A 27,657-nucleotide genomic window follows, 5' to 3' on the forward strand; every position below is an offset into this window, starting at 1 on the left:
CGGCAAAACCGGAACTACCCCGAGCGCAGCGGCCAGTATCTGCGCACTCACCGACGGGCAAAGACGCGCTTCACGAGTAGAGGAGAACAGCAGGACTTTAGGAACTTCCCTTGCGCTTTCTTTGCTGGTTCGTTGTATTGGTGCTGCACTCTTCTCCAGAGATGAGTTTGTACGGATCTCAGACCAGACTGCACCAGATGGGCCGCAGATCCAACTCCCGGACCGATCTGACCATGGGCTACAGCTTACCCCGGAATGAGCCCGGTCCCGGTGTATCGTACTTCACGGGTGGAAACGGATACCAGTCTGAGTTCAATGATGGCTACGCGCAGAACATTACACAGACATTCTCCAGAAACTCAAAAGGAGGAGGAGGAGGAGGAGGAGGAGGAGGGGGACAGAGGTGAGATTCCATTAATGAAACATCAAGAGTTTTGTTGTTACTAAAGTATGCATTGAAAAACTTATCTATGCTGTAGAATTTTACGTTCATCGAATAGCTATACTTACTTCAAGGCAACATTTTTATATTTTTATTATATGTATGAGTGGAGCATCCGAAAGAATGTTTATAACTGAAAGAGATCCATCTAGAAAAAACACCCGAATGTTTTAACAATAAAAATAGGCAGGGCCAAACATTGCCATTGTGCATATGGACTTTGCATACATTTGTTGTGTATTTTTTGTTATGTGGTCACATATCTAACAGTGCTTTCATAAATGTTTTGTGCATGTGAACTTTGCATGTAAATGCATGCATTACAATTATGGGACATTCAAAATGTAACCTGGCTTGTTTGTTATTATACACAACATATCAATTATTATTCCTGCTTGACAATATGTTCAGATCTGTCTTTTAACTGAATGGTGGCTAATTCTATTCAACAAAACATGAAAAGTTTGTTTGCTTTAAAATACTTTAAATAATTAATTATCTACTGTGATTTTCTGTGTTTTTATTTATTGATTTTGTCTTTTTTTTGTAGCATGTCTTCCATGAGTATTCAGAAAAGAGCTCAGATGCTTCACAACGATTGTATGACCTGTCTGAACCGAGCACAGACCATCCTAGAGAATGTAAGTGTCATTCACACACTTTGACAACATTTAATGCATGTGTCACACACACACACACACACAGTGATTTTTACTCCTTTCATGTGAATTCCATGGTTCTTTCTGTCATGGTTCTGCAGATGGGACCAGCAGCTGAAGTGGACAAGAACATGAACGCAGCAGCGTCTCTGATAGAGCAGATGAATAAGTATGCCATGGACTTAGCCAATGCTGGTCATCCCAACGACATGGTGCTCCGCAGGTGTGTGATTGTGTGTTGTCATGTAAATAAATGGAACCTGCCTAGTGTGCTGTCACCTGAAACACACTTTAGCACACAGCCCAGCCCTCTATGAGTGAAGTATTAGTTATCAGGAGTATGTTGTATAAGCAATTGGTGGACCATAAACTTCTTTATTTCTAATTACACATTTATTACATATAATGATAAAACTGCAGTTGAGTATCTTCAATATCAACATAAATGTTTTATCAAATAACACTATGGTCAAAATTATAATTGTTGCATGTGCTTTAGTATGTTAGTTAAAGTAACATTTTATTTAAAAATTATTGCAAAAAATCACTTTTTAAAAAGTCTGCTGGTATAGAAAGAGTAAATCAGGGTTATGTAGTTAACTAAAATTAAACTTTAAAAAATACTTTAAACTTTAAATGAAATAAAACATAAAAATCCTTAAAATTATTTTATTTAAACTAGTTGTCAATGCAAGTAAAAAAGTACTGTATCAAGTAAAAAACCCGAAACTGAAATAAAAATCAAATAAAAAAATAAACAAAAACTTTAACTTCAATCAAAATGAAATATATAATATAAAAATTATAACAAATTCAAAATATTAATAAAAAGTACTGCAGCAGCGTCACGTCAACTATTCACGATGATAATAAACGTTGAACTCTCTTAGTTCTAATACAGATCAGCTAATGGGATGTAAAATGGCAGTTGTTGAAAACCCAGATATTCCTCATTAAAAAAAAGAAGAGTAATATAAATCCAAAGCAAAGCGTCTGATCCTGGATCTGTCTTTCAGTTTGGACGAATGCCACGCCTTTCACTCAGAAATTCGTAGCTCCATCACGGGCACCACTATCAGGAGGGGCGCTTATGGAGGTAACCGGGTGATCGGGTCAGAGGTGAACACATGGGAGGACCCCAGCAAGAGCTATCAGGAGGCAATGGGATGGATCAACCAGAAAAAGGTCTGTCTTTGTGCCACAGTTTAAACACACATTTGTCTGTTCAAAGCTATAATGTGTGAGCCATTCTTTGGATAAATAAATGCATGTGAGAAAAAAACTTTCAATCCATATCACTTCTAAAAACAACAATTTAACTAACAAGTAACTTATTAAGCAGTTTAACAGTAACTGTAAGATGAGGTGCATCTAATGATCTATAACCTCTAATGTATTCAAGACAATCTAATTCTCATAATGCACAATTTTTTTTGCAAAAAAGGACACAAAGAAGCTTATTTTATTACGAGAGATGTATTAGCCCTATAAGTAATTTTCAAACCAGACAGCTTGTTGTTAGTCAGAGCAGTCTCAGAAAAAAGGTACAAAAGCTGTCATTGTGGTACACTTTTGAATGACATTTACTGCTCAAGGGTGTATTTTAGTACCTCAAAAGTACTAAATATGACATGTGAGTGCCCGAAGTGCACATATTAGTATGCAAATTGGACACATAAGTACCTTTTGAAAGGTTACCATCACAGTGAGAACTTTTGTACCTTTTTTTCTTCTTCTGAAAGCAATGCAGCAATTCGCATGACCAACCTTAACATGAGTGTAGTCTTTATGGGAAACTTTTTTGACCTGGAATGGCAACATTTGTCAGCTATTTTTAGACATCAGCAGTACTGTGTGCTTTGCTTGTTTATTTAGCGATGTTTGACTGATGTGTTACTAGTCTTATTTGTCATACTTTACTCTCAGTTGTTGGACGTAGACGCATAGTTCACCCAAAAAAATGAAAATTCAATCCGCTATCATTTAGTCACCCTCCAAAGCTGGATGAATTGCATTGTTCTGTTGAACACAATAGTAGATATTTTGAAGAATGTGGGTGACCAGTTTCTGCTCCCCGTTGACTTCCAACAGCTACTCGTGTTTGGATGTTTGGAAGATCTTGAGGATGAGGATTTGGGTGAATAATGACTGTATTTACACTGAAGGAAAATTCCTGGTAAAGAGAAGTCATGCTCTACTGATATAATCTGTTTTATATTTGGCTGATGAACTTCCAGTGTAAGTGTGAACTATTTTCTGTGTTCAGTCTTGGCTCAAAGCGTAGAGCTTTCACTGGAGCTTCTCTTTTGGTGAACTAACAAAGCAAATCCGTTGCCCAGTTTGTGTCCTGAGCTGTCTGGAAAATAGCAGAAGATTGTGATTTCTCACCCTGCTGAGAGACCGTACAGCCCATAACGACAGCACTTTACTGGAAATGACTCACACAGCTCAAGTCCAGACTGGTTCAGTGATTCAGGCTTATCTGACATTAGGACCCACTGAGATCTGATGCATTTCCAAAAAAGAAAAAAAGAGGAGTGTATCAGACTCCCTGTATTAGAGGGGAACTTGTTGTTACTTGTGTGAGTGTCCACACCCAGAGTAGGAGACACACCCGGTGTCAGCCGCCTGCTTCAGCTCTTTTCCTCGAAAAAAGACGAGTGGCAGGAAATGCAAGACAGGGTTTCTGCAGGTCTTTATATGTCTTGATTCACCCTTTCACAAATTAAGGCCTTAAAGGGTTAGTTCAAACCCAAAAATGATAATTATCCCATAAATTACTCACCTTCAAGTCATGTGATGTGTATGGGACTTTCTTCTTTCAGACGAATCCAATCGGAGTTACTGTATATTAAAAATTGTCTTTGATCTTTCAAGCTATTTGATGCCACACAGTAGGTGCTGCATGCATCAGTCCAAAAGAAGTGAAATAAAAAGTGTCCATCCATAAAAAAAAAGACATTTCATGGACATGGATGGGCACTTTTTATTTCACTTCTTTTGGACTGATGCATGAGTGCAACGATAGAGATTGAAAGATGACGATTTTTTATATAACTCCGACTGGATCCATCTGAAAGCAGAAAGTCATATACAATAATTTATGGGGTAATTTAAATTTTTGGGTGAAGTAACCCTTTAAAACTCATAAATCAGAGCAGAAAGTCTTAAACTCATAAAGTTGCATGCATTTGCAAATAATGAATGTCTCGTCCTCAGTATTTTTGTTTTCCTACACTAAAATCCAAACATCCTTAAATCAAGATACATTTGCGTGAGATGCACAAGTAAAATGAAGACTTAAAAACTGCAAGCAGCAGCAAATATCTCTCAGTGGGGTATGAAATCTTGCTTTCATTAATTAGTTTAATTGGCAGATACTTGGCAGATATTTGTTCTTGTTTAAATCATACAAAACGAGACTTATCTTATGCCATTTTGCTTCTCAAGTAAACATGTTGTCTTGATTTAAATATCTTAAGACATTAGCACTGGAAAACAGGCCAAAAATATAATTTTGCAGTGTAATGAGAAGATAGATTAAAAGTCCCATATTCTAGTGTTTGGAAGCAGAGATGTTCAAGTTATGTATTTTTTTATTTAAATATGTATGTTAAAATTCATTTAAAATGATGGCGATAAGTTATATTTTCAAACTTTTAAATGATCCCATAGAGATATTGAGCACTCTTCCTTTTGAGCACATTCTACCTGCACATTCTATTCACACACACACACACACACACACACACCCTACACAGTTCAGCGTGGGTTAGACAGAGCACACATAGTTTCGCCCCGAGCAGGAAGGAGGGGGTGAAGAAACAGGGAGAGGCTGGAGCAAAAGAAACCAAGACAAAAGCAGTGAGAGTGACTGGGGTGTGTCTGGTTTGAAGTGGTTTGGAGCTCCGCAAGACGAATACTTCAAATAACTCTATAGTCAGCAAAACAACAGCACGGTCCTCTTCTGGATCCTGATCTGAACCCCCAGACATTATATAAGAAGAAAGAGACACTTTAGTCGACAGCTGACGGAGATGATAAGCACTGCCACCTAGAGGTCATAAATCACACTGATTCTTAACTTTGTTAAAACATCTACATGCTTTCAGAAACATTGTGATTCAATGGCAAGCTTCAAAGTGCATCATTTACAAATAGATACAAACAGACATTGACTGTTATCAGTTTTTGTTTAACTGTGATTTCATAGCACATATTGCAACCTACAGCTTTACACAATATATATTATAATTTACATCTTTAAAAAAAAGGCTCAAAGTCTTTTATCTAAGCCTCTGTATTTAACTGTTGCTCGTCACACGTCTGCCATGTTTGTAGTTTTTAAACACTTTTTATATATGTGTTTGTAGTTCTGAACCGAATTCTGATTTGTGCGTAATATTAGCTGTTAAAAGGTTAAAATATATATTTTTTCTCATATATTTAGGATGCTCATTTCAACATATACGATTTGGGACGCTGATTTTAATACTGAATACTATTTAGGACAGAAAACGTGCAAACTGCCACAAAATATCGATCGAAATAAGAGTCTTTGGAACAACAGACAGATGTTCTGTTAATTATATTTAATTAAATAGAAATGATCGTGTTGCAAAAAAAAAAAGAAAAAAAGGGAGAGGTGTTGAGAGATTTTAGTTGACAATTAAATTGTCATATCAGTGCTTTATAATTTTATAGTGGTGTCACACCCTCTGGAGCAGGTTAGGTTCACTGTGGTTAACTAACAGAGAACACTGTAATCTGCCGTTCTGACCACGTGCTCGTATGATGAAACGAATGTGATATTTCAGAAATAGATGATAATCACAGTGAGGCGACGCTCCAGAAGACTGTAAATCAGTGCTGGTGTTTGTGTGTTACAGAGACTGATTGAGACCGCTCCCTTCGGTGAAGATACAGAGGCCATCAGCCAACAGATCCTCAATCACAACAGGTTTCAAAGTTCAATCCAGAGGAGCCAGGAGGTGGACCGGGCACGGGACGAGCTGGTATGTGCTCTCAAAGCCAGCTGTGTGCACACATGTTAAGTGAGGTAAAGATGTACTGACAGAGTCTTTCTGCTTCAGACGCAGAGCAGAGAAAAGGCCGGACTCCACTCTCTGGAACAAGAATGGGAGAGTTTACAGGTCAGCTAATACAACATCTCTTATTTCACATTTTGATCTTCCTCAGAGTAGCGTGCGTTCTCTCGTTCTGATCTTTTCTTCTTCTCTCCGTGTAGAAAATGTCTCATGCGCGAGCGTCTCAGCTGCGAGACCTGCAGAACATCATCGAGGAGATCTCCAGAGCCATCATGTGGGTCAACGACCGAGAGGAAGAGGAGCTGGTGTTCGACTGGGGCGACAAAAACATCGACAGCTACATCCCACAAAAACAAGAGAGCTACTCGGTGAGGACACACGCACGACCGTCGGGAACTGATACACACCAATGCACACGATCGCAAATGCTGATTTTACAATGCATGTTTTTAAATGATACGATGTCTCGAAAGAACTGAGAATCTATCCTTTTGTAAACCACATTTATTTATTTTTATACATTTATTAATTTACCAGAGACTCAATATTTTTTAGAACACAATACCAAATTTAAAGGAAAATATGCAGTTATTACACAAGCTAGAATGGGGATGAAATACAAAGATATGGAAAAAAATACATTGGCGACTCATTAGAATCAGATTCAGAATCTGCTAGACTGTAATTTCCTGTCATGCAAATGCCTGATGACTTTAGCTTATAAAACACATCCTTGTTTTCAGAAACTGATGAGTGATCTGGAAGAGAAAGAGAAAGAGCTGAATAAACTGAAGACGAAGGTGGACACCCTCCTGAGGAGCCAACACCCAGCGTCTGATAAGATACAGGTGAGGAAACATCTTCACGCTCAACTCACAACAGTGACAAGATCAGTGACAAACCAGTGGCTGTGAAAACTCTCTCATTAATGCTGCTTTTTACAGTAACTGACATTGTTGCATTGGAGATCCTAACATGATCTTTTGTCTGGTTCTTTCAGGCTTATATGGACACACTGCAAACCCAGTGGAGCTGGTTACTGCAGATCACCAAGTGCATCCACGTTCACCTGAAGGAGAACGCTGCTTACAGCCAAGTAAGGGTTTGGTGTATTTAAAGGGATCTTTGCTTGGGCTACTGCTGAGGGATCTGATGCTGTTTCTTGTGGAGATGATATAAATGAACTGTATTGCTCTAAGGAAGAGTAAGCAATTCTCAAAAAAAAAAAAAAAAAAAAAATATATATATATATATACCACACACACACACACACACATAAAAACTACTAAAAATGACAAAAACACAACAAAATGAACTAAAATTAAAATTAAATGCAAAATATATATTTAAAGTATAGTAAAATATAGTAATTTTGTTATGCTTTTGGCATTTGTTTAATACATGCATGCATTAATTTAATTTCATATTAATTTTATAAATTATAATATTAATTTTGTTTCAGTTTTAGTTTATTTTAGTACATCAAGCTAAACCAAATTAAAATGAGAAATGTTGCTGGCAACTTGCTGAAAATATATATATATATTTTTTTTCAAGTAATGCATTTTTTAATGATACAATAAGTCATTTTTTTGCTAAAAGTGTTAAAATGAATTTAAGGGATTTATATATTGGTCCGTTTTGTTCTAAGCAAGAGTTAACAATTTTTAGAAAGCATAACTGAAGATTAAAGACAAATGATTTATTTAGTTTTAAAGGTGCAGCAAAAAAGGCTTAATTATTTACAAAAATAATTTGGCTTCAGAGGACTTGGAATATATAGTGCACAAAGCATATGGATTATTTTATGATACTTACAGTAGATGGTGATTTTGTGTCTGTAATTTGAAAGCCCCAGTTCTCTTTTATTGTAATTGCATGGAAAAGGGCAACCAGTCCTTTGTTCAAAATTTCTCTTTTTGTGTTCTATGCAATGAAACACATTCATATGGGTTTGGAGATGGAGGAGAGTAAGTTCAATTTGTGTTATTATTCTTTTGTAGTTCTTCAAGGAGGCCAATGAGACGAACGTCAGACTGCAGAAAGACCACGAGAGCATCCGGAAGAAGTTCAGCTGTGACAGGAACACACCTCTGGAGAATCTGACAGAAATGCTCAAAAACCTGGAGGTGAGACAAAACCACACACCTGTAGAGCTAAATCCACTAATATGTAGCATATGGCGTCCTATAATAGCGTTTCTTGTGTGTGTATGACTTTGCAAATCACTGTGTGCACAGAAAATGTTCCCATTGATTTTTTAAAGAACTGTGCCTGTGTGTGTGTGTGTAGAAAGAGAAAGACAGGATCACGGAGAGTAGGAGGCAGGTTCAGACGCTGGTCAGTAAGTCCAAGAGCATCGTGTGTCTGAAGCCTCGTAACCCCGAGGAGAAGAGCAGCGGCCCGGTCATCGTCAAAGCCCTGTGTGACTTCAAACAGGACCAGGTCAGTGGTATCCTCTTTATTTTCTTTGATAAACAGTGAAGTGTGATTCAGAGGGACCCGAGCATGTTAGTTTGATCGTACAGCTAGGGCGGGAAACTGAGAGATGTCTATTTAACAGATCTCCCATCGGTGCACAACTAGCCTCACTTTTAAGTTACATAATGTCTTTAAAGATAAAATAAAAATTGTTCAGTAATAGATTACAAATATTATTTACAAGTATGTTACAGCATGACCGTTAATCAGTTGATTTCTATATTAATGTGCCATTGCAGTGTTGATTTATAATCAGCAAAACTGTTTTTGTTTACATAATGTGTGTGTGTGTGTTGTGTATATTTACCATGTGTATATATAAACATACACACACACACACTCAAACACACACACACACACACACACACACACACACACACACAGCATATATTTTGAAAACATTTACCTGTTTATATTTACATTCATAAATTAATCTAAATATATTTACTATATAAATGTAACTTATCTTTTTTATATATATATACATGCATGTGTGTGTATTTGCATGTACATAATAAATATACAAAGTACACACACATATATTATCTAAACTTTTATTTTGGATGCGAATAATCGCGATTAATTGTGAAAAGACGGCACTAGTAATAAAACATAACGTGTAATTTTAAAGACTTTGCATTACTAAGATTAAATACACTGTAAATGATTTCACTTGTCATTGTAAACAAGCTATTTCTCATCAGACACCAAACGGAGGACACACAAAACACTGTTTTAGCCAATGCATTTACTTACCAAATAGGAGGATTTGCTAAATTAGGTTCTAGACGATTTGGTTTCTCTTCTCATGTAAGGATGCATCTCTTTATCGTGTTGGTCATTTGTAAATGTAAATGCAATTCTCTCTCTTGTAATGTACCAAACACTCTCAAGCACTTAGGTTACTTGTCTCAGGTGTGATTTAAAGCTAGAACTACATTCTCCAGAAGCAGGATGTATTTCTGTAAAACGCTATGAGACACTGAAACGCAGATTGGTCGTTACAGAAGGGCATCCTGAAAGACAACGAAGGTATCCTGAAAGACAACTCTCAGCGCAGTAAGTGGCAGGTGACTGGACCCGGAGGACTGGAGATGCTCATCCCATCGGTGTGTCTTCTCATCCCACCTCCCAACCCTCTGAGCATCAGTCTGGCAAACAAGTACGACACAAACACACATGCACACAGACGGTAGTGTCCTAGTGAAGGCATGCTCTGATGAACTGATCGACTGCTCGACAGGAACGAGCAGTACTTTGAAGCCATCATGTCCATCTGGAGTCAGCTGTACATCAACATCAAGAGTCTGATCTCCTGGCAGTACTGCATGAAGGACATCCAATACATCAACTCCCTCACGCTCTCAATGGTACGAGTCGATCGGAAGCGTCTTTCACTCAATGCCATTCATGCTAATATGCTTTTTGCATCCCTTAAATCGTTTTGTGCTTCTCGTTCCCCGTCTGTTTTAGCTCTCACGCATGCGTCCTGAAGAGTATCGCAGCATCATCAAGAACCTGGAGCTCCACTACCAGGAGTTCATGCGCAACAGCCTCGGCTCGGAGATGTTTAGTGATGAGGAAAAGAGAAAGATGGAGATGCAGTACGCTGGAGCTCAGTCTCATTATGACCAGCTGGTGATCCAGCTGCCCAACTACAGTAAGACACATCACTTCATAATCAGTACACATGAATGTAGTGTTGCACGGAATATCAAGAGATACTTTAATGATTTAGATGTATTAATCCACAGATTGGGTCTGTAGAAGAGTTTGATCTCTGATTTACCATCAAAACATTATGCTAAGAGTCTTCGTTGATTCCCTATTTTCTATACAATTGTCAGTCTCCTGAAATAATAATTTCACTTAATACAAATTATCAATTGACATGATTTATTATTTATCTGCATTACTGAATCTGCAAACTGAAGCTGAATGCATGGAAATGACACTCAGTGTTAAACTTCACTGAACTTTAGCAGAACTTTGCATAAAAACCTTTGGATCATACAAATGTGTATTTCCCTTTCGAAGGGAACTTCGACAATACGTCATCGACGCTATGGGGAACGCCTCAGGTGTGACAGGTGTCTGAAATCAAATATCAACTCACAGCAATCATGCTGACCGGCGACAGCCGTGAATCATCAGCTTGAATGATGAGCGTGCAACCTGGATATAAAAAGGGTGCCTTGAAACCATGACAATATCCTTTTCGTCTTCAGGGACTGTTTTGTCTGATTTAAACGTCTGCTTACAGCGAAAATGAAACGCACATCTAAGGCAAGTCCTAAAAGTTTTGTGAAATGTGCTGACCCGTGCCCAAGATAATTGTCACCGGGTGACACTCACGAGATGTGTGTGTACTGTTTGGGTGAAGAGCACGCACAGGATGCTCTTGAGGGAGCGTCCTGTGCAAATTGTGAGCGTTTTCCTATGACGCCTATGAGAGCTCTCGTCGGGCTCTCTTCTCGAGGGAAGAGAGTTCAGCGTCTGGTCCACGCGGATCGGGTCCCGCTCGTGCCGAGGCAGAGCGGCGATGCGCTTCATGGGGCTCCCAGATGGAGCTCGCTGACAGTCTCGAGAGGGGCGTTAACCTTTCGGACGCGTCATCGGCTGACGAGAGTGAGCTGCAGGTAGATGACGGAGACTTTTCTCTTACTAATACTGCAGCGAGTGCTCTTAAGGCCGGGCAAGAGATGGCTGAGGAGGATGTTTTAGATCCTCAACCTCGTCAGCCATCCTGACTCGTGTACGCAGAGTTGGTGGAAGTTATGGAGCGCGCCACTGACAAACTTCAGTTGCCATGGCAGCGCGCTCAGGGAGAGATCGTTCGCGGTCGTTTGGATGATCGGTTTCTCCCTGAACATAGACCACCAGCTCAGCAGAGCCTTCCATTCCTTCCTGATCTCCATTCAGAGATCGAGAGGGCATGGAAGAAACCGTACTCTGCCCGTATTCATCGACATCAGCGGGGTAACTTCGCTGATGTTGAGGGGACCGGTGAGTACGGTTATGTGTCGATGCCGCCCGTTGACGAGACGTTTGCGAACTATCTCGTTCCTGGGCGGGTGTCAACACTAAAAGCTCCGACTCTGCCATCCAAGCCCCTTAAAACCATGGCTTGCTTGAATGGCAGAGCGTACACGACAGCAGGTCAGGCTGATGCTGCCCTTCATACCATGCTCAGCCGCATTTAAGACCTGTATACCGCTGAGATCCAGGCCCCAGCCCAGGCAGGTGGGAGGACAGGGTCCGTCTTGGTCTGAGGACCGTAGACAGGACAAGAGGTCTAGTGTCGCCTCTCGTGCCCCCCCTCCATGGAGGAGTAGGACACAGAGGAGGCAAGCCTCCCGCAAAAAGAGGGACTTAAGGGAGGTCATTCAGCACAAGCGCTGCAACGCTCAGCGGAAGTAGGGTTTGATCACCCTAGAGGGCCTTTTCTACCAGCCCTCTCCCTCTTCTTGACTCCCCAGGCGTTTACGTTACACCAGCCCTGGGGATGGGCCTTATGATGAGAACTATGTTCTGATGGCCCGCCGTAGCAACTGGTTGATGTGAGCGCCTCTTTTAGGCATGTAAAAGTGGTGGACCCCAGATTTATTGAGAAGTCTCTGGCGAGTCTTCACTCCGCACGCCGCAGGTGAACTTTTTGGTTTGTAAAATTATGTGTGTATAACTAACACTGATTGTATTTCTCTACAGACCTTGTTCCCTGTATAGACCTAGGGGGGGTCATTCTTAGAGGAGCAATTAAAGTATGGTGTTGGTGGCTAGAACGAATTAGGAAGAAGCTCAAAGAAGATTTGGCTTCTGTGCTGAGTATGTGATGGCCTTCCTGTCATAACATTTTTATGCGTGGTGGGCCACCGCTCATTTCTGTTTAGCCTCAGGGCTATTAGCTACCCAGGGGTAGAGCAGTTGGTCTTCCTAAAAAAAAAAAAAAAAAAAACCTTTTTTGCTTTAGGTTTAGACTGACGCTGGTGCTTCAGATAGATCTTCAGATAGATGTCCTGCCTATCGGTTTGTGACATTGGTATCCTGAGTACTCGCTCCCCTGAGCTCTGTAGGGTTTCAGTAGGTTGAGTGTTTCACAGCCTCTCAATCAAGTAGGCTGTAGCTCCTCCGAGCCCTCAGGTAGATCTATGCTTGTAGGTCGGCCCTCATCCGGGCCGCCTCTGTAGCTGGCCTAGGCTATGCTAGGGGTGTTGGAGGTGTGTTGCTAAGTATAGCTGCCACATTCATTATGTTTTAGGCTTCCTCCCCTAGATTTCAGCCTCCTCCCTTAAATGGGAGTTGTTGGCCAAGGCCCGCCCCTTTCTCTGCATTCAGGGGTGATAGAGTAATGCAGGGTGGTAGCTGAGGTAGGATCAGTCTGGCAGGGTTAAGCCATCTTTCGCTCTGCGAAACGACAGTTTGTCAGACCCTGCCGAACAGAGATGTTTGGGCCTCTAGAGCTGGCTCCACTCAGCCCGTTGAGCCAGTCGCTCAACCGATGGGTAGAAGTGGGTTGGCTTGCAATTTAGCCCCCCAGCTCACCTAGGCTGGGTGCAGGACAAATCCCTGTAACCCTTGGAGCCACTTGCAGGCCCGTTCCCTGTCTAACATTGCAGGGGCATATGGTTGTTACTCCCCCGCTAACTCAGGGTAGTTTTGAGTAGTCCATTCTCGCCTCTGTATTTATCTTCCTCACACCACGATGGCTCCGGTTGAGTTCTAAACTACATTTCATTCCGGTTTTTAAACTCCGCTCCCTTTGAAGCCAGAACATTGCCATGGGCTGACGCCTATGCATTTAGTAGGTAGGCCCCTAATGGGGCCTCCACTAGGCAGAATGGCGTATGTTGTAGTCCCGTGCTATAAGGGTATTGCTATTTGCTGAGTACACTGCCTCTGGCAATGTGATTAGGTACCAGGATGCTGTAGCAACAGCTTTCTGCCGCGAAGGCTGCACGGTTTGGTAGTAGTCCCCAGCAGGCCTCCTTGACTGAATAGCCCCCAATAGGGCTCCTAGGCCAGCTCACCTTCGGTGGTTGGCCCTGGTAGTTCGGGCAGAAGGCTCATTGCCAATTAGCCTTAACAGGCCTCCTCGGAGGTGGGTCACAACATTGTGGAACATACACTAGGATAAAAATATAGGAAAAGTTTTTTAATAGTATGGTTCCAGCAGTGTACATTAAAGTAGCAGAATAGACTTGTTATCAGCTAGTAGGCTCGACCAGGCCTCCCTGTTAGGCGACTCCCCAGCAGCAGTTACATCCAGCTGATTAGACTGTTTCAGGTAGTAGGCCTCTTCAGGCCTCCCTGAAGGTGGGCTCCCACATTTTGTGGTGATCAGTTAGTAGGCTTTACTAGGCCTCCCTGAGGGTTTAATCCCACATACTGTGGTTACTAGGTGGCAGGCCCCACAGGCCTCCCTGAAGTTGAATTTCCGCTTCTTTGAACTGTCAGGTAGTAGGCCTCATAAGGCCTCCCTGAAGGCAAAGCCCCAAAGACAGTCAACTGGACTGCCAGTCTGGCTCACTATCAGCTATGGTTTTCAGGTAGTAGGCCTCTCCAGGCCTCCCTGAAAGTATGCTTTCCTGCACTGTGTTTATCAGGTAGTAGGCCTCACTAGGCCTCCCTGAAGTTGAGCTCCCACATACTGTGGTTGTCAGGTAGTAGGCCTCACTAGGCCTCCCTGGAGTTGAGTTCCAAATGACTTTCAGTTTCCACTTAAGGTGGTTATCTGGTAACAGGTAGTAGGCCTCTTTAGGCCTCTCTGTAGGTGAACTCCCACATATTGTTGTTATCAGGTAGTAGGCTTCACCAGGCCTCTCCGAAGGTGAGCTCCCACATACTGCGGTTGTCAGGTAGTAGGCCTCTCCAGTTCTCCCTGGGAGTAGTTTCACGGTGATGCTGCGTTTTGTAAGCTAGTGGCCGCTTACTTTCAGTTTAGCAGTCCTTATCAGGCAGCTACCGAAGGTGAGCTTGCGCCCTGGCTCGGCTCAAGTTTTTATTCTCTGCAACGGGTTCCCTCCTGGAACCTCTTTATCCTGCTACAGCCTGGTTGCCTACCAGCTAGATCTTATGCTCCCCTCACTGAGGGTCAATGTGAGTATGTGGTCTCCTGAGTCTGGTCAGTCGGTTGTAGGCCTCTCATTAGGCCTCCCAGTTAGATCAGTCCTTAGGCCCTCACAGGCCTCCTCAGTGTTTTTGAAAAACAAACACTGGGTAGATCCGTGGATCGAGTAGAGAAACTCCCCTCGCTGGCAAGGGTTGTAAAGCACTATGCTGAGTCATACTCTCCAGGATATCCCGTCTCTGAGATCCTGGCCGAGTGGTTCACTGCCTGCTCCGCAGTTCCTCGGGCTGGATGCCTTCCTAAAGGCAAGTGTCCAGAGGGTCTGTCTTCGGACAGACAGGAAGTGGCCAGTCTGTAGTGTCTTATGTAGTGACACCAGGTCAGGCCTGCCTGGTGGCATTTCAGGTGGTACATTCCCCTGAATAGTGACTGGCTGGGGTTCCCTCGGGTTCCCTAGCCACATTCCCTAGAAGGGACCCCTTCTAAGAAGTTGAAGTTGTGGTCCTAGGCCCTTGAGCAGGCCCAGGTAGACCTTTCACTAAACTATGTTTATGGAGGTTTTCTGTGGTATCATATAGCTTGGGCTATGACCGTAGGGTGTGCTGTCACTGACAGCCCTGTGTGACCTGAGGGTGGGTGGTTCTAGCGTTCATTGAATTGCTGGTTCTGACAGTTGTCACTGCCATTGGGCATGCACTCCCTTTAGCATGGCGGCGTTGGTATTTCGTTCCCCATAGCGTCGATGATGTATTGTCTCGTTCCCTGTTCTCAGGGAACCAAGGTTACATTTGTAACCTGAGACGTTTTCTTAGTTCAGACCTGGGTTATTATAATTAACAAAAATTGAAAGTAAAATTAAAACCATAAAAAAAACATTAATTTATTGAAATAAATAATACACACACACACACACACACACACATAGACATAAAAACTACTAAAAATGACAAAAACACAACAAAATGAATTAAAATTAAAATGAAATGCAAAATATATATTTAGAAAAATGATAATAAATTATAAATATATAAAAAATTATTAGAATGTAAATATAAAATTATAATAATATAATTATAAAATATAATATAGATTCTAAATATTAATACAGACTCTAATAGTATAACAGTGGTACAGGCAAATTGGCACCTAAAAGTCAATAATATTAGGTACTAAAACTATTGATGTTCTTTTAAACAAGAATTAAAATAGAGACCGGACATATCTCAGCATAAAGAGCCTCTATTCTGCTTTCAGCTCCATTTAGAAACACTTGATAAACGATTACAGAAATGTTTGATTAGAGATTAAGGTTTAAAGCTGTCCAAGTCCTGCTTTAGGACAGCGTTCTTCATTTACTGTTTTACAGAAGAACCAACCTAACTTTTGTGTTTTTGCTTTCTTTGTCTTCTAGGGGAGGGTGGAAAAAAAACAGAGGTGAAGAAGGAGGAGATCGATGGGAAGCAGGTGGTAATCGATGGGAAGCAGGTGGTAATCAATGGGAAGCAGGTGAACTCAGGGATGAACATGAGCTTCATGACGGATCTGAGCGCTCTCAGACGCAGGGTGGAGGTGGCGGAGACGGGCTTGAGCCAGCACCTCCACGTGCCCCTGACGGAGAACGGCGTACAGGAGTGCTCCCAAAGACTCGTGCTGCTGCAGGTACATCACTGTCTACGCTGTGATGCATTGATCATATATCAGATTGCTGCATTGCTTACTCATATATATTATGGCAGCTTTGATGGATTGTGTATTAGATTAAACCGCAATCTGTTCATAGCGCTGGTGTTTTTGAATCAAAGGGACTGTGATTAAATACAGTTTGTGTTTTCACCTCATCTTGACAATCTCTCGATACAGATGAGTTCTGTAAATGTGTGGTGTTTTCAGGGTGTACATCGGGATCTGGACTCGATCCAGGACGAGTATCTGCGTCTGAGAGAGAAGATCTTGAGAGAGCTGGAAGGAAGCACGAACGCAGAACAGACCCGCTACCTGCGCTCTGAACTGGACCTCATCAACCAGAAGCTGGGCAGCCTGAAAGGCATCTCCACCGCATATATCCAGAGGCAAGAACTCTTTAAACTGCATTTATTATTTGTGTTGATTGTTATGAATTCGGTCTCTCTTCCTAAACCTGCTGAAGTGTCTGAAATGAGACACATGAGTCACACAGAGTTCCATTATACTCCCATATTGCTGTTCCCAAAATGCATGTTGGAATGGATTAGGTCCAGGGGTTGGATTTTGGTTATAGTGCACATAATATGCTCATTAACAAGTTCATACGCTTATTTCTGGGGTCTGTAGGAATACTTTTGCATTCTTTAAAGATCAGAAAACATTATTTTTCTCATATTGGACATAAGCCCGCCTTTCTGAAAACGTCTGCTCTGATTGGTCAGCCGGCCCAGTCTATTATGATTGGTCAACCAATCAGAGCGTGTTGGAAATATAAAGCACCTTATCATAATTTGGATTCATCTCCAGAGGCTTCATTAGAAGGTGTAGACACTGTTAGGTCTATGGTGAGTATAGCATTGGTTAGGGTTAGGATTAGCATTGGTAAAAGAGTCAAATGTTTTTTGCCCCTGCTGTGTGAATAAACAGAAGAGGGTATTAGTATGAGAATGAATTGGCAGTGATCTTCTGACAGTGTGTTCATGGGGATGTGTGTGTGTGTGTGTTTCCAGGCTCTCTGCTCTTCAGGCTCTGCTCCAGCATCTCCTGCAGGCTGAGGACGTCGTTAAAGTCCATGAGGCTCGTCTGACAGAAAAAGAGACGACTTCTCTCGATCTGAACGAAGTGGAAAAGTACCACATGACTCTTAAGGTAAACTTCATATTTATGAGTTTAAATATCTAAACTTTTAATATAAACATTTATCCTCTTCTTTTTTTCGAACCAGGTACATAATGTGTGTGTTTTTGTGTGTGTGTGTGTGTGAAACTAAAACTCAACTAAAATTAAAACCATTAAAAAATGACTTGAAATGCTTTAAAATAACGTTAACAAAAAAAAAAAAAAACTAAATATATATATATATACAGTGGCGATCGAAAGTTTGGGCACCCCTTGCAGAATCTGTGAAAATATGAGTAATTTTCAAAAAATAAGAGAGATCATACTAAATGCATGTTATTTTTTATTTAGTACTGTCCTGAGTAAGATAATGTACATAAAAGATATTAACATTTAGTCCACAAGACAAAAGAATTGCTGAAATTATTAAAATAACCCCACTCAAAAGTTGGGAACCCTTGGTTCTTAGTACTGTGTTCTGTTACCTGATGATCCTCGACTGTCTTTCTGTTTTGTGATGGTTGTGCATGAGTCCCTTGTTTGTTCTGAACAGTTAAACTGAGCAGCGTTCTTCAGAAAAATCTTTAAGCTCCTGCAGATTCTTCAGTTTTCCAGCATCTTTGCATATTTGAACCCTTTCCAGCAGTGACTTTATGATTTTGAGACACATCTTTTCACACTGAGGACATTTGAGGGACTCAAACACAACTATTAAAAAAGATTGAAACATTCACTGATGCTCCAGAAGGAAACGAGATGCATTAAGAGCTGGGGGGTGAAAACTTTTGGAATTTGAAGATCAAGGTAAATTGTACTTAATTTGTGTACCGGGAAACATACAAGTATCTTCTGTTGCTTACGAAGGGCAGAACTAAATGGAAAAAATTATATTTCAACAAAATAAGACAAATTTGGCCATCTTCATCATGTTCAAAAGTTTTCACCCCCCAGGTCTTAATGCATCTCGTTTGAGTTGAGTGAATTAATTAATTTTAACCAGTTGCAAAATTTCTATCTTTAATTTAGTTTAACTTAATGTACTAAAATAACTAGAAAAAAGAAAAAAAATAATAATATTTTTTTTATTTCTCTGTAAATAAATTACTAAATAACTACTAATGACAAATGACGAAAACACACACAATTATTAAAACTAAAATGAAAACATAAAAAGAAAACTGATTCAAAATAATAATAGAAACTACAATAATATCTCAGTGATACTAAAATAGCACTAGTGTGTGTAGTTGAGATAATTTTGAATATTTTGAGTTTTATTATTCAGATTTTACTTAAGATTATTGTTTCCAATATACAATAAATGGCGGGTTTTGTATATAAAAAAATGTTTTTGTAAAATGCCTCTTAAGATTCTAAACTGTTTTCAGTCATTTCTGACTGAATTAGGAGATTATTCAAGCATACATTAAATAATAAGCTAAAACAAATATTTATAATACAGTACAATAAGAAAATATTCAGACCCCTTCATTTTTTTCACGTTTTATCAAGTTGCAGCCTTAAAGGGACAGTCAGTGTTATAGTCGAGACCAGCTCATTTAAGTCTTAGTCAAGACCAAGACTTGAAGAAGTGTCTCACTGTTATTCAGTCAGTGTAAATATGTTTCCCTAGGGGTGAATGAAGCCTGTTTAAGCACAGTTGCCACAAAAAAATCTGAATTGATTTGTCCAGAACTGGCTCATTGTGATTTCCAACTCAGAATGATTGAGCGTGTCTGATATTTATTCTGTTTGATTGTGATGTCTTGTGCCATGCAGACCATGAAAGCAGAGCTGGAGCAGAAGAAAGGTGTTTTGAAGGCTATGGAGTCTGAGCTTTCCAAAGCTGTGCACTGGAACAGTCAAATAGACAAATCTTTCCACCAGTGTGATGTTGACCTGTCCAGATACACCGAGCAAGTTGGACAGATGACTGACCGCTGGCGCAGAATTGTGACGCAGATTGATAGCCGGTATGGAAAAATATGATGTTCTGACATGGTCTTGTACTGTATTTCCTCCTGCACTTCCAGGATGCAAAATGACAAGTGCTGTAAAAATGTAGAAAGTATCCCCACCATGATTAGTTATATTCAGTTTTTCTTTGGTGTTTTTAGGGTATGGGACCTGGAGAAACAGGAGAAGCAGCTGAATCACTACAAGCAGACAAACTCCATGATAAACAAATGGATTCAGGAAACACGTCAGCGCCAAGATGCCCTCCAGATTACTAAATTCAACAATCTGGACAGTTTGATGGACCACCTGAACCAGCAAAAAGTCAGTCTAATACACTCACAATAAAATACTCGCATCTAATCAAATGATATTAAATCTGGTATAAAGTCTAGTGAGGTGCTTGCCTAGACAGATGAAATTATTACATTGACAAGATCACCTTTCAGAAGGTATTTCATGTACTTTAAAGGAGTTAATATGCACCCTTAAGGCCTATATAAAGTACAAAGGTGTAGCTTTTTCAACAGTTTCACCTCAGTGATAGTTTTTTTGTGATCTTTTGCTAGAGGTATTAAGAGTACCTCAAAATATACTGTACAGTTAAACAGACTCCATTACAGTCACCAATTCTAATGCAACTTCAGTAAAAGTCTTCAAGTATCTGATTTTAACTTCAGTACTTGAGTACTGCAGTATTTGACTTTTACTGGACATAGGCTCAAAGATGTAATAGAGAAATGCCAGTGAAAAACAAGAAACAGTTGATTTGTGAGGGGAGTAATCGCATGTTTATTTTCCTAAATAGAAATAAAACTGAACACCTTTATATCGCATTCAATTAAGGTTGACGGTAGCCATTTAAATGCTCAAAGTCTCAGTTAAGCTCAGGTTCTCAAAACGACATGTAATGCTTTACACCACTATTTGATCTCATATTTTGTAATATGCATTGTTTTTGTACTATAGTACTTTTCTCGTCTGAATTTAAGGGAGCTCTGCTTCTTGTTGCTCTTCTTCGCTCAGTAATGAAATACAATAATGGAACCGTCAGTAGTACAATTTTACTGATACATTCTGATTAAGAAAGTTGATTTTGGATTTGGGTAAAGCTTAGTTAAAATATGTAATTAAGAAAAATATGTTGTCAATAAACAGGCGCTGTATTCCGAGATAAAAGGAAAGAAAGAAAAAGTAGAGGATGTGGTCAAAGATGCAGACACATGTGCTGCCTCCATAAAGGTCAGTCTCATATTTCTTTATTTGATCATTTCAGGTTTATACAAATGATGCAAAAGGCTCAGTTCCCAGATAACTCTTTTCACAGGACTATGAGCTCCAGCTGGCATCCTACAGCGCAGGACTGGAGACACTGCTCAACATTCCCATCAAGAGGACTATGCTGCAGTCTCCATCCACTGAACTGAGGCAGGAGGTAATCATATTAGATCCAAGAGGGGAAAAATTAATTTACATCACAGCTGACATGATTTACTGTATATTATTTTTAGTGTATGAGTACATTTTCAATCTTCACTGACTAATAACTGTTTCTCTAAAGGCGGCAGATCTGCAGTCACGCTACATAGAGCTCTTGACACGTTCAAGCGACTACTACAAATTCCTTGGGGAAATGATGAAAAACATGGAGGAGTTAAAGGTAAAAGTTGTGTCTGATGTGTTGTGAATATATCTTTCGAACTTCTAAATCAGGGTTCATGAGAAGGAAAACATAATTTTTTTAAATGTAAAATACATAGACTGTAAAAAAAATATGGACGTAGTGTCCGTGACGTCACCCACAGACTCCTCAATAGCGGTTTTGAAGCCTAAAGTGTGCAGAGCGGGCCGTTGCCATCTTGGCAGCGCGTCACCGCACGACTCTCCCGGATAATCGAAAATGGGCAAAAAGGCGGAAGCTGATTGCTGAAGCCACGCCCACCTAGCGTGATGGCATTGTCAACAGCAGCAATCCACCTGTCACTCAAGTGGCCACGCCCTTAATTATGCAGAACTTTAAGTCTTAATATAATTTAAACGGATGAGTTATAAAAAAATTCAACCCCTCACAGTTGTCATGAAGGGCAAAATTAGCAAAATAGACCAAAATCATTTTTTGAGCCAGGCTGTAAACATGTTTTTTTTCTGCTGTAAATTTGGGCATTTTAACATGGGGAGTCTATGGGAATGACTCCCTTTTGCAGCCAGCCTCAAGTGGCCAGTCGATGAATTGCAGTTTTAGTCACTTCCTTATTGGCTTCACGAGAGAGAGCTAGAGGTTGCCGCTCGGTAAAATATGAATAATAATTAAAAAAAATAATATTAGTATCTGTAATGACACAAAAATATAAAAGGCAATATGGTTGTCTGGGATTGCCTGAAATATATAATGTAGAATGTTAACTTTACATTTTCAAGTAAATTTGTTTCAAGACTATAGAAAGACTAGAATGCCAAAGTCGTGGCCTAATGGTTAGAGAGTCGGACTCCCAATCAAAAGGTTGTGAGTTCGAGTCCCGGGCCGGCGGGAATTGTGGGTGGGGGGAGTGCATGTACAGTTCTCTCTCCACCTTCAATACCACGACTTAGGTGCCCTTGAGCAAGGCATCGAACCCCCAACTGCTCCCCGAGCGCCGCAGCATAAATGGCTGCCCACTGCTCCGTGTGTGTTCACTGCTCTGTGTGTGTTCACTTCGGATGGGTTAAATGCAGAGCACGAATTCTGAGTATGGGTCACCATACTTGGCTGAATGTCACGTCACTTTCACTTTCAAAAGCAAGACACCATCAAAATAAAGTGCAAGTAGATATTAAACAGACAGTCACTATTAATGTAATGAATGCTTGTTGACTTGTAGTTGCAAAGTTACTTACTGTATAGTCAGCAGAATTTCTAAAGGGGACAATCAAAATAAAGTGTTGCCAGTATTAGTAGTGCTGATACCAAGTGCAATACAAAAAGTAAGCACAATGATTTGCTATGCTCGTAAGTTACACTAACTTACACTATTCAATATGTTTTTTTTAGATGCGGAACACTAAAATTGACCTTTTGGAGGAAGAATTAAAACGTCTTAAGGATGACCTCAAAGATCAAAGTCAGAAAAACAAGTCAATGGAGGATAGTCTTACCCGCTATCGTCTGGAGCTGACCCAATCCAAAGAAGAGCTTATGTCTTTGGAGGAGATCAAGAGAACCCAGGCTAGACAATGCAATACTACTCAGGAAAGCTTGGAAAGCACCCAGAGTAAGCTGAAGAACTTACAAGATGAGCTGTCCCGCCTCACCTTCCTTATCGAGGAAGAGAAACGCAAACGGAGGCTGGCTGAGGACCGATACACCACCCAGCAGGAGGAGTATGAGCTCACTGTCCGCAAGAGACAGAAAGAACTCGAGGAGCTCAGTTTGTCCAAAAGTCAGTTTGAAAGGACCATCAAAGAAAAAGAGCGGGAGATTGAACGGCTGCAATTACAGCTGAAGGATGAGGCCTCCCGGCGCAATGCAGCAGAATTAGAGACCTCAAAGGTAAGAACACAGTTAAACCAGGAGATTAATAGCCTAAAACAAACTTATGAATCTGAGATCCACATCACCAAGACCAGTGTGCTCAAGGCAACACAGCAGAAGGAGGAGGAATCAACAACTGTAAGGCTTCAGCTAGATAGGTTAAACTCTGAGAAAAGAGATCTGGAAGAGGAACTCAGAAAGCTGCAGCTTTCGTTCTCCCATGCTGAGACGGCACGAAGGAAAGCAGAAGAGGACGCTCTTCAGCAGAGGTCTTCGGCAACCGAGGGGAGCAGGTTCAAGAAGGAACTGGAGTCACAGATTCAGGTCCTATTACGTCAAAAGGAAGAGACTGAAACGAGACACAGGGTGGACCTGGCTGAGGCCAACAGGGCTGCTCAGGAAAAGGTCCGTGAGTTTACCTTGTTGACCCAGAATCTCCAAGACGAGACCAGGCGGAGGAAAGCCTTGGAGGTTGAGAATCAAAGTCTCAGACAATCCCAGGCTGAACTACTCTCCAAGCACACTTCAACCAGCGAGACCATTAACAAGTTAAAGATCTCTGAGCAAGAACTACTCATCATAAAGAGGCAGATGGAGACACAGAAAAGCGAAAAGAGCACGTTGGAACAGAATGCCATCAGGCTGCAGAGTCGCATCAGTGAACTGCAGACAAAGATGAATGAGCTGCAGGCTGAACTGGAAAAGGAGAAAAGGAGTAATCAGGATGAAATCATAAGAAGGAAAAGGATGGAAACCGAGCTGGAGAAGGTTAATCAGACCTGCCGTGAATACACCACTACCATCAACACTCTGCGGGTCCATCAAGAAAAGGAAAGTTCTTCTGGACGAAGGAATGAGCAGGAGCTACGCAGTTTGAAAGATGAGTTGGAGAGAATCCAGAAGGACTATAAAATCACAGTAGAGAATCTGAACAAAGTGAATGCCGAATTGAAAGCTTTGCAACAGCAGCTTCTGCGGGAACAAGCCCTTGTCCGTGAAGCCAATCAACGCAATGATTCACTTTACAAGACTTTAGAAGACAAGAGTCGAATCCTAAATGAGAACACCAGCGAGATCGAAAAGTTACAGAGCCTCACCCAGAATCTCACCAAAGAGCGTCTGCGGCTAGAGGAGGAACTGAGGACTATGAAACTAGAGCGAGATGATGTGAAGAGAAGCCTGAGCACCATCGAGAGTGAAAGTGCTTCCAGATTGTCTGCCATTCAATTCCAGTTACAAACCAGCAATAACAGAGCACTGGAACTGCAGGAACTAATCAATGATCTGACTAAAGAGAGAGAAAATTTAAGGGTGGAAATTGCTCAAATCCAAAAGCAGTTCACGGAGGTATTTTATTCTGAGCGACATCAGTTGAATAAAAAAAATACATCACCAATTTAAGTTATTTCACAATGGCTTTGCTGGATAAAACTGCTGCATAATGCTATACCTTTGAAAGCACACTTTCTGCATAACACTGCATGGTTACACTCTTATCACAAAAAGCTTTTTTAATACTTGCTTTGGTAAAAGAATTTTGATTTGTTTTATTCTAACCACGTTCAAATCAATATGGTGTTGGTGCTATAATTCTCTCATTTGTTAAATCGTCTAAATGAATTATAATCTGAAATAGTTCATCACTAAATCGCCATTTCTCTTTTATGTTAACAGACATCCATGATTATCCAGCGATCTGATGCCAACTACAAAGATATTGTCCAAGAGAGAGACAGTCTTCTAGTCAAACTTAAGATGTTGCAACAAGACAAAGACAAGCAGCAGCGCTCCGAGGATGAGCTCCGGCGCATCAAACTTTCCTTGGAATCTGAGATCAAACAGAAGCAACGTCTCCAGGATGAAATTGATAAAATTACCAAGGATTTCAAGTACTGGAAAAGTCAATATGAGTTAAAGGAGGGGCAGATCAGACAGAGTGAGGCAGATAGAGACAAAGTACAGAGAGACAGGGCCTCTTTGCAGAGTGAGATCCAAAGATTGACGGCTGAACTGAGAAGTCAGGAAGAACGCTACAAGAGTCGTCTTCAGAATTCAGACAAGGAGATCTCGGAGCTCACTATGAAGAAGGAGTCTTTGGAAAGGGAATTGAAGATTTTGCAACAACGTCCAGTTTTAACTTGTCGGTGTGCACAGACCACTGTGTCTGATGGTGGCTGCAAGAGTTTTACAGTGAAAGGTCTCCGTGGTGAGGTCTCACTCACAGAACTTGTAGACTCCAACTTGCTTGATCAGGCAGATTTGGATAAAGTAAACCGAGGACAACTAACAGGCAAAGAAATTGAGGACAGACTCAGATCGTACCTAGGCGGCTCCGATTGCATCGCTGGTATCTACGATGAGGCCAATGGTAGGGTCCTGCCCTTTTACCAGGCCATGAAAGAAGGTCTACTTCGGCGAGGAACCACCCTGGAGCTCCTGGAAGCCCAGGCTGCCTCCGGTTTCATAATCGATCCAGTCAACAATGTCTGCATGACAGTGGACGAGGCATGGAGGAGAGCCCTTGTGGGAAAGGAGTTTAAAGACAAACTACTGTCTGCTGAGAAGGCTGTGACAGGATACAAAGATCCTGCAACAGGAAAGATCATCTCACTCTTTCAAGCTATTGAGAAAGAGATCATAGAGAAAGGTCATGGGATTAGACTGCTGGAATCTCAGATCGCCAGTGGTGGCATCATTGATCCTAAAGGAAGTCATCGAATTGATGTGGAAGTGGCTTACAGGAAAGGTTACTTTGACCGTGAAATGAACGAGATTTTGGCTTACGAGGGTGATGACACCAAAGGTTTCTTTGATCCTAACACCCATGAAAACCTCACATATCTGCAGCTGAAAAAGAGGTGCATCAAAGATCCCAAGACTGGGCTTATCCTTTTGCCTTTGACGGACAAGAAGAAGCCAAAGCCAACGACGTCTCAAAAGAACACATTGCGCAAGAGGAGAGTGGTGATTGTTGACCCTGACACCGGCAAAGAGATGACCGTACGAGAAGCGTACCATCGAGAGTTAATTGATTATGACACATTCCTGGAGCTTTCGGAACAAGAGTGTGAGTGGGAGGAGATCACTATCGAATCATCTGATGGCAACAAGCGTTTACTTCTTGTCGATCGCAAAACTGGAACCCAGTATGACATTCAAGAGTCCCTAGATAGGGGTGTTATTGATAAGAAAACCCTGGACAAGTACCGTGCCGGGACTATGACAATCCATGAGTTTGCAGGTCTGATCACAAGTAAAAGCACTGGTTCTGAGCTTTCCATCTGCACCAGCAGTCCTGAGGATGTTGCTTCTTGCAGTAGCCCAACACCGATGGCTCCATTATCTCCAACTGTCCGCAAACGTTTTTCTAACGTATCCATTACACTCTCACCTGCATCTGATATTTTTGATGACCAGAGCCCAGTGGGAGCCATTTTTGATACTGAGACCCTTGAGAAGATAACCATCCCTGAGGCACAGCGACGTGGAATAGTGGACAACATCACTGCTCAGCGGCTCTTGGAAGCCCAGGTTTGCACAGGAGGGATTGTCAATCCTGCTACTGGCCAGAGACTCTCTCTGAAGGATGCTGTACAGCAAAGCCTTATTGATGAAGACATGTCCATCAAGCTAAAACCAGCACAGAAGGCTTATGCCGGTTTTGAAGATGTGAAGACCAAGAGGAAACTTTCTGCTGCCGAGGCCATAAAGGAGAAATGGCTGCCTTACGAGGCAGGGCAGAGGTTTCTGGAGTTCCAGTACCTGACGGGTGGTCTCGTAGAGCCAGAAACTGGCCACCGGGTGACCATTGAGGAGGCCATCCGAAGAGGATGGCTTGATGGCAAAGGGGCACAGAAGCTACAAGATACTAGGAACTACATCAAGAACCTTACCTGTCCTAAAACCAAACTTAAAATCTCTTACAAAGAGGCCATGGATAACTGCATGGTGGAGGAGAACAATGGCATGAAGATGCTCCAAGCTACTTCGATGTCTTCCAAAGGCATAAGCAGCCCCTACAACGTGTCCTCGGGACCAAACTCTCGTACAGGATCCAGAGCAGGGTCAAGAAGTGGATCACGCAGAGGCAGCGTTGACTACACCTCCTCGGTGTATAACACTTACATCTCATATTAATAATACATTTAATTTTAATGACTATGCTTAGTATGTACAATTTACATTTAAGAATGGTTTTCTATTCACGAGGATATAAGTATGGGTTTGGGATACAGAATGGAGATTAACTTTTACTAATGCTGGTCAATTTTCTTGGGTGATTAAGATGTCTTTTAGATTATTAATGTGTTGGATGTTTGATTATTTACACAGGGGGAATCTTAGATTTATCATGGCATTTAACAGTGTTTTCATTCGTGCTTATTTGGTTTTATCCGGTATATGAAATTGTTTTATAACATTTTCCTTTGCATGTTTTATTGACATTTTACATTGCATTTATTCATTAAGCAGACACTTCTGTCCAAAACAACTTACAAATAAGAAATGTACAAGCAATTAATCACCAACATTATCCATAGCTTTGAAAGCTAGATTAGGAAACAAGTACTTTTTTATTTGAAACATCTACTGACTTTTTTATATATATACATATATATGCTTTGAATATGAATATTTGATCTGACTGTGTTTATATGGAGAAATTTCAACAATAAAAACTATCAAATTATAAA

The 27,657-nt window shown here is 41.1% G+C and overlaps 1 protein-coding gene across 2 annotated transcripts; it reads left to right on the top strand.

Annotated features, from left to right (window-relative positions):
• On the top strand, positions 1-27,657 carry LOC128024612 (desmoplakin). Of its 2 annotated transcripts, none has more exons than XM_052610730.1 (24): positions 1-403; positions 993-1,083; positions 1,203-1,324; positions 2,118-2,286; positions 5,991-6,116; positions 6,195-6,254; positions 6,350-6,517; positions 6,893-6,997; positions 7,150-7,245; positions 8,153-8,278; positions 8,442-8,594; positions 9,638-9,792; positions 9,874-10,000; positions 10,104-10,290; positions 16,109-16,356; positions 16,588-16,766; positions 17,391-17,529; positions 19,279-19,472; positions 19,617-19,779; positions 20,614-20,697; positions 20,783-20,890; positions 21,017-21,115; positions 22,484-24,310; positions 24,638-27,657. In XM_052610730.1, the coding sequence occupies exons 1-24, from the start codon at positions 162-164 to the stop codon at positions 27,098-27,100; spliced, it is 7,431 nt and encodes a 2,476-aa protein (XP_052466690.1). In that variant the 5' UTR covers positions 1-161; the 3' UTR covers positions 27,101-27,657. The 2 variants fall into 2 exon arrangements, with proteins under 2 accessions (XP_052466690.1, XP_052466691.1); XM_052610731.1 differs by having other exon boundaries at positions 4-403; positions 22,484-22,981.

This window comes from Carassius gibelio, chromosome A2 (genome assembly GCF_023724105.1).
Source record: "Carassius gibelio isolate Cgi1373 ecotype wild population from Czech Republic chromosome A2, carGib1.2-hapl.c, whole genome shotgun sequence".
Lineage (NCBI taxonomy): Eukaryota > Metazoa > Chordata > Actinopteri > Cypriniformes > Cyprinidae > Carassius > Carassius gibelio.

Bases quoted from the DNA above. Each gene is read 5' to 3' on its own strand.
- LOC128024612 (XM_052610730.1), top strand. From the start codon at position 162: ATGAGTTTGTACGGATCTCAGACCAGACTGCACCAGATGGGCCGCAGA. The intron at 1,084-1,202 runs GTAAGTGTCATT...ATGGTTCTGCAG, and splicing joins CACAGACCATCCTAGAGAAT to ATGGGACCAGCAGCTGAAGT. The intron at 1,325-2,117 runs GTGTGTGATTGT...TCTGTCTTTCAG, and splicing joins AACGACATGGTGCTCCGCAG to TTTGGACGAATGCCACGCCT.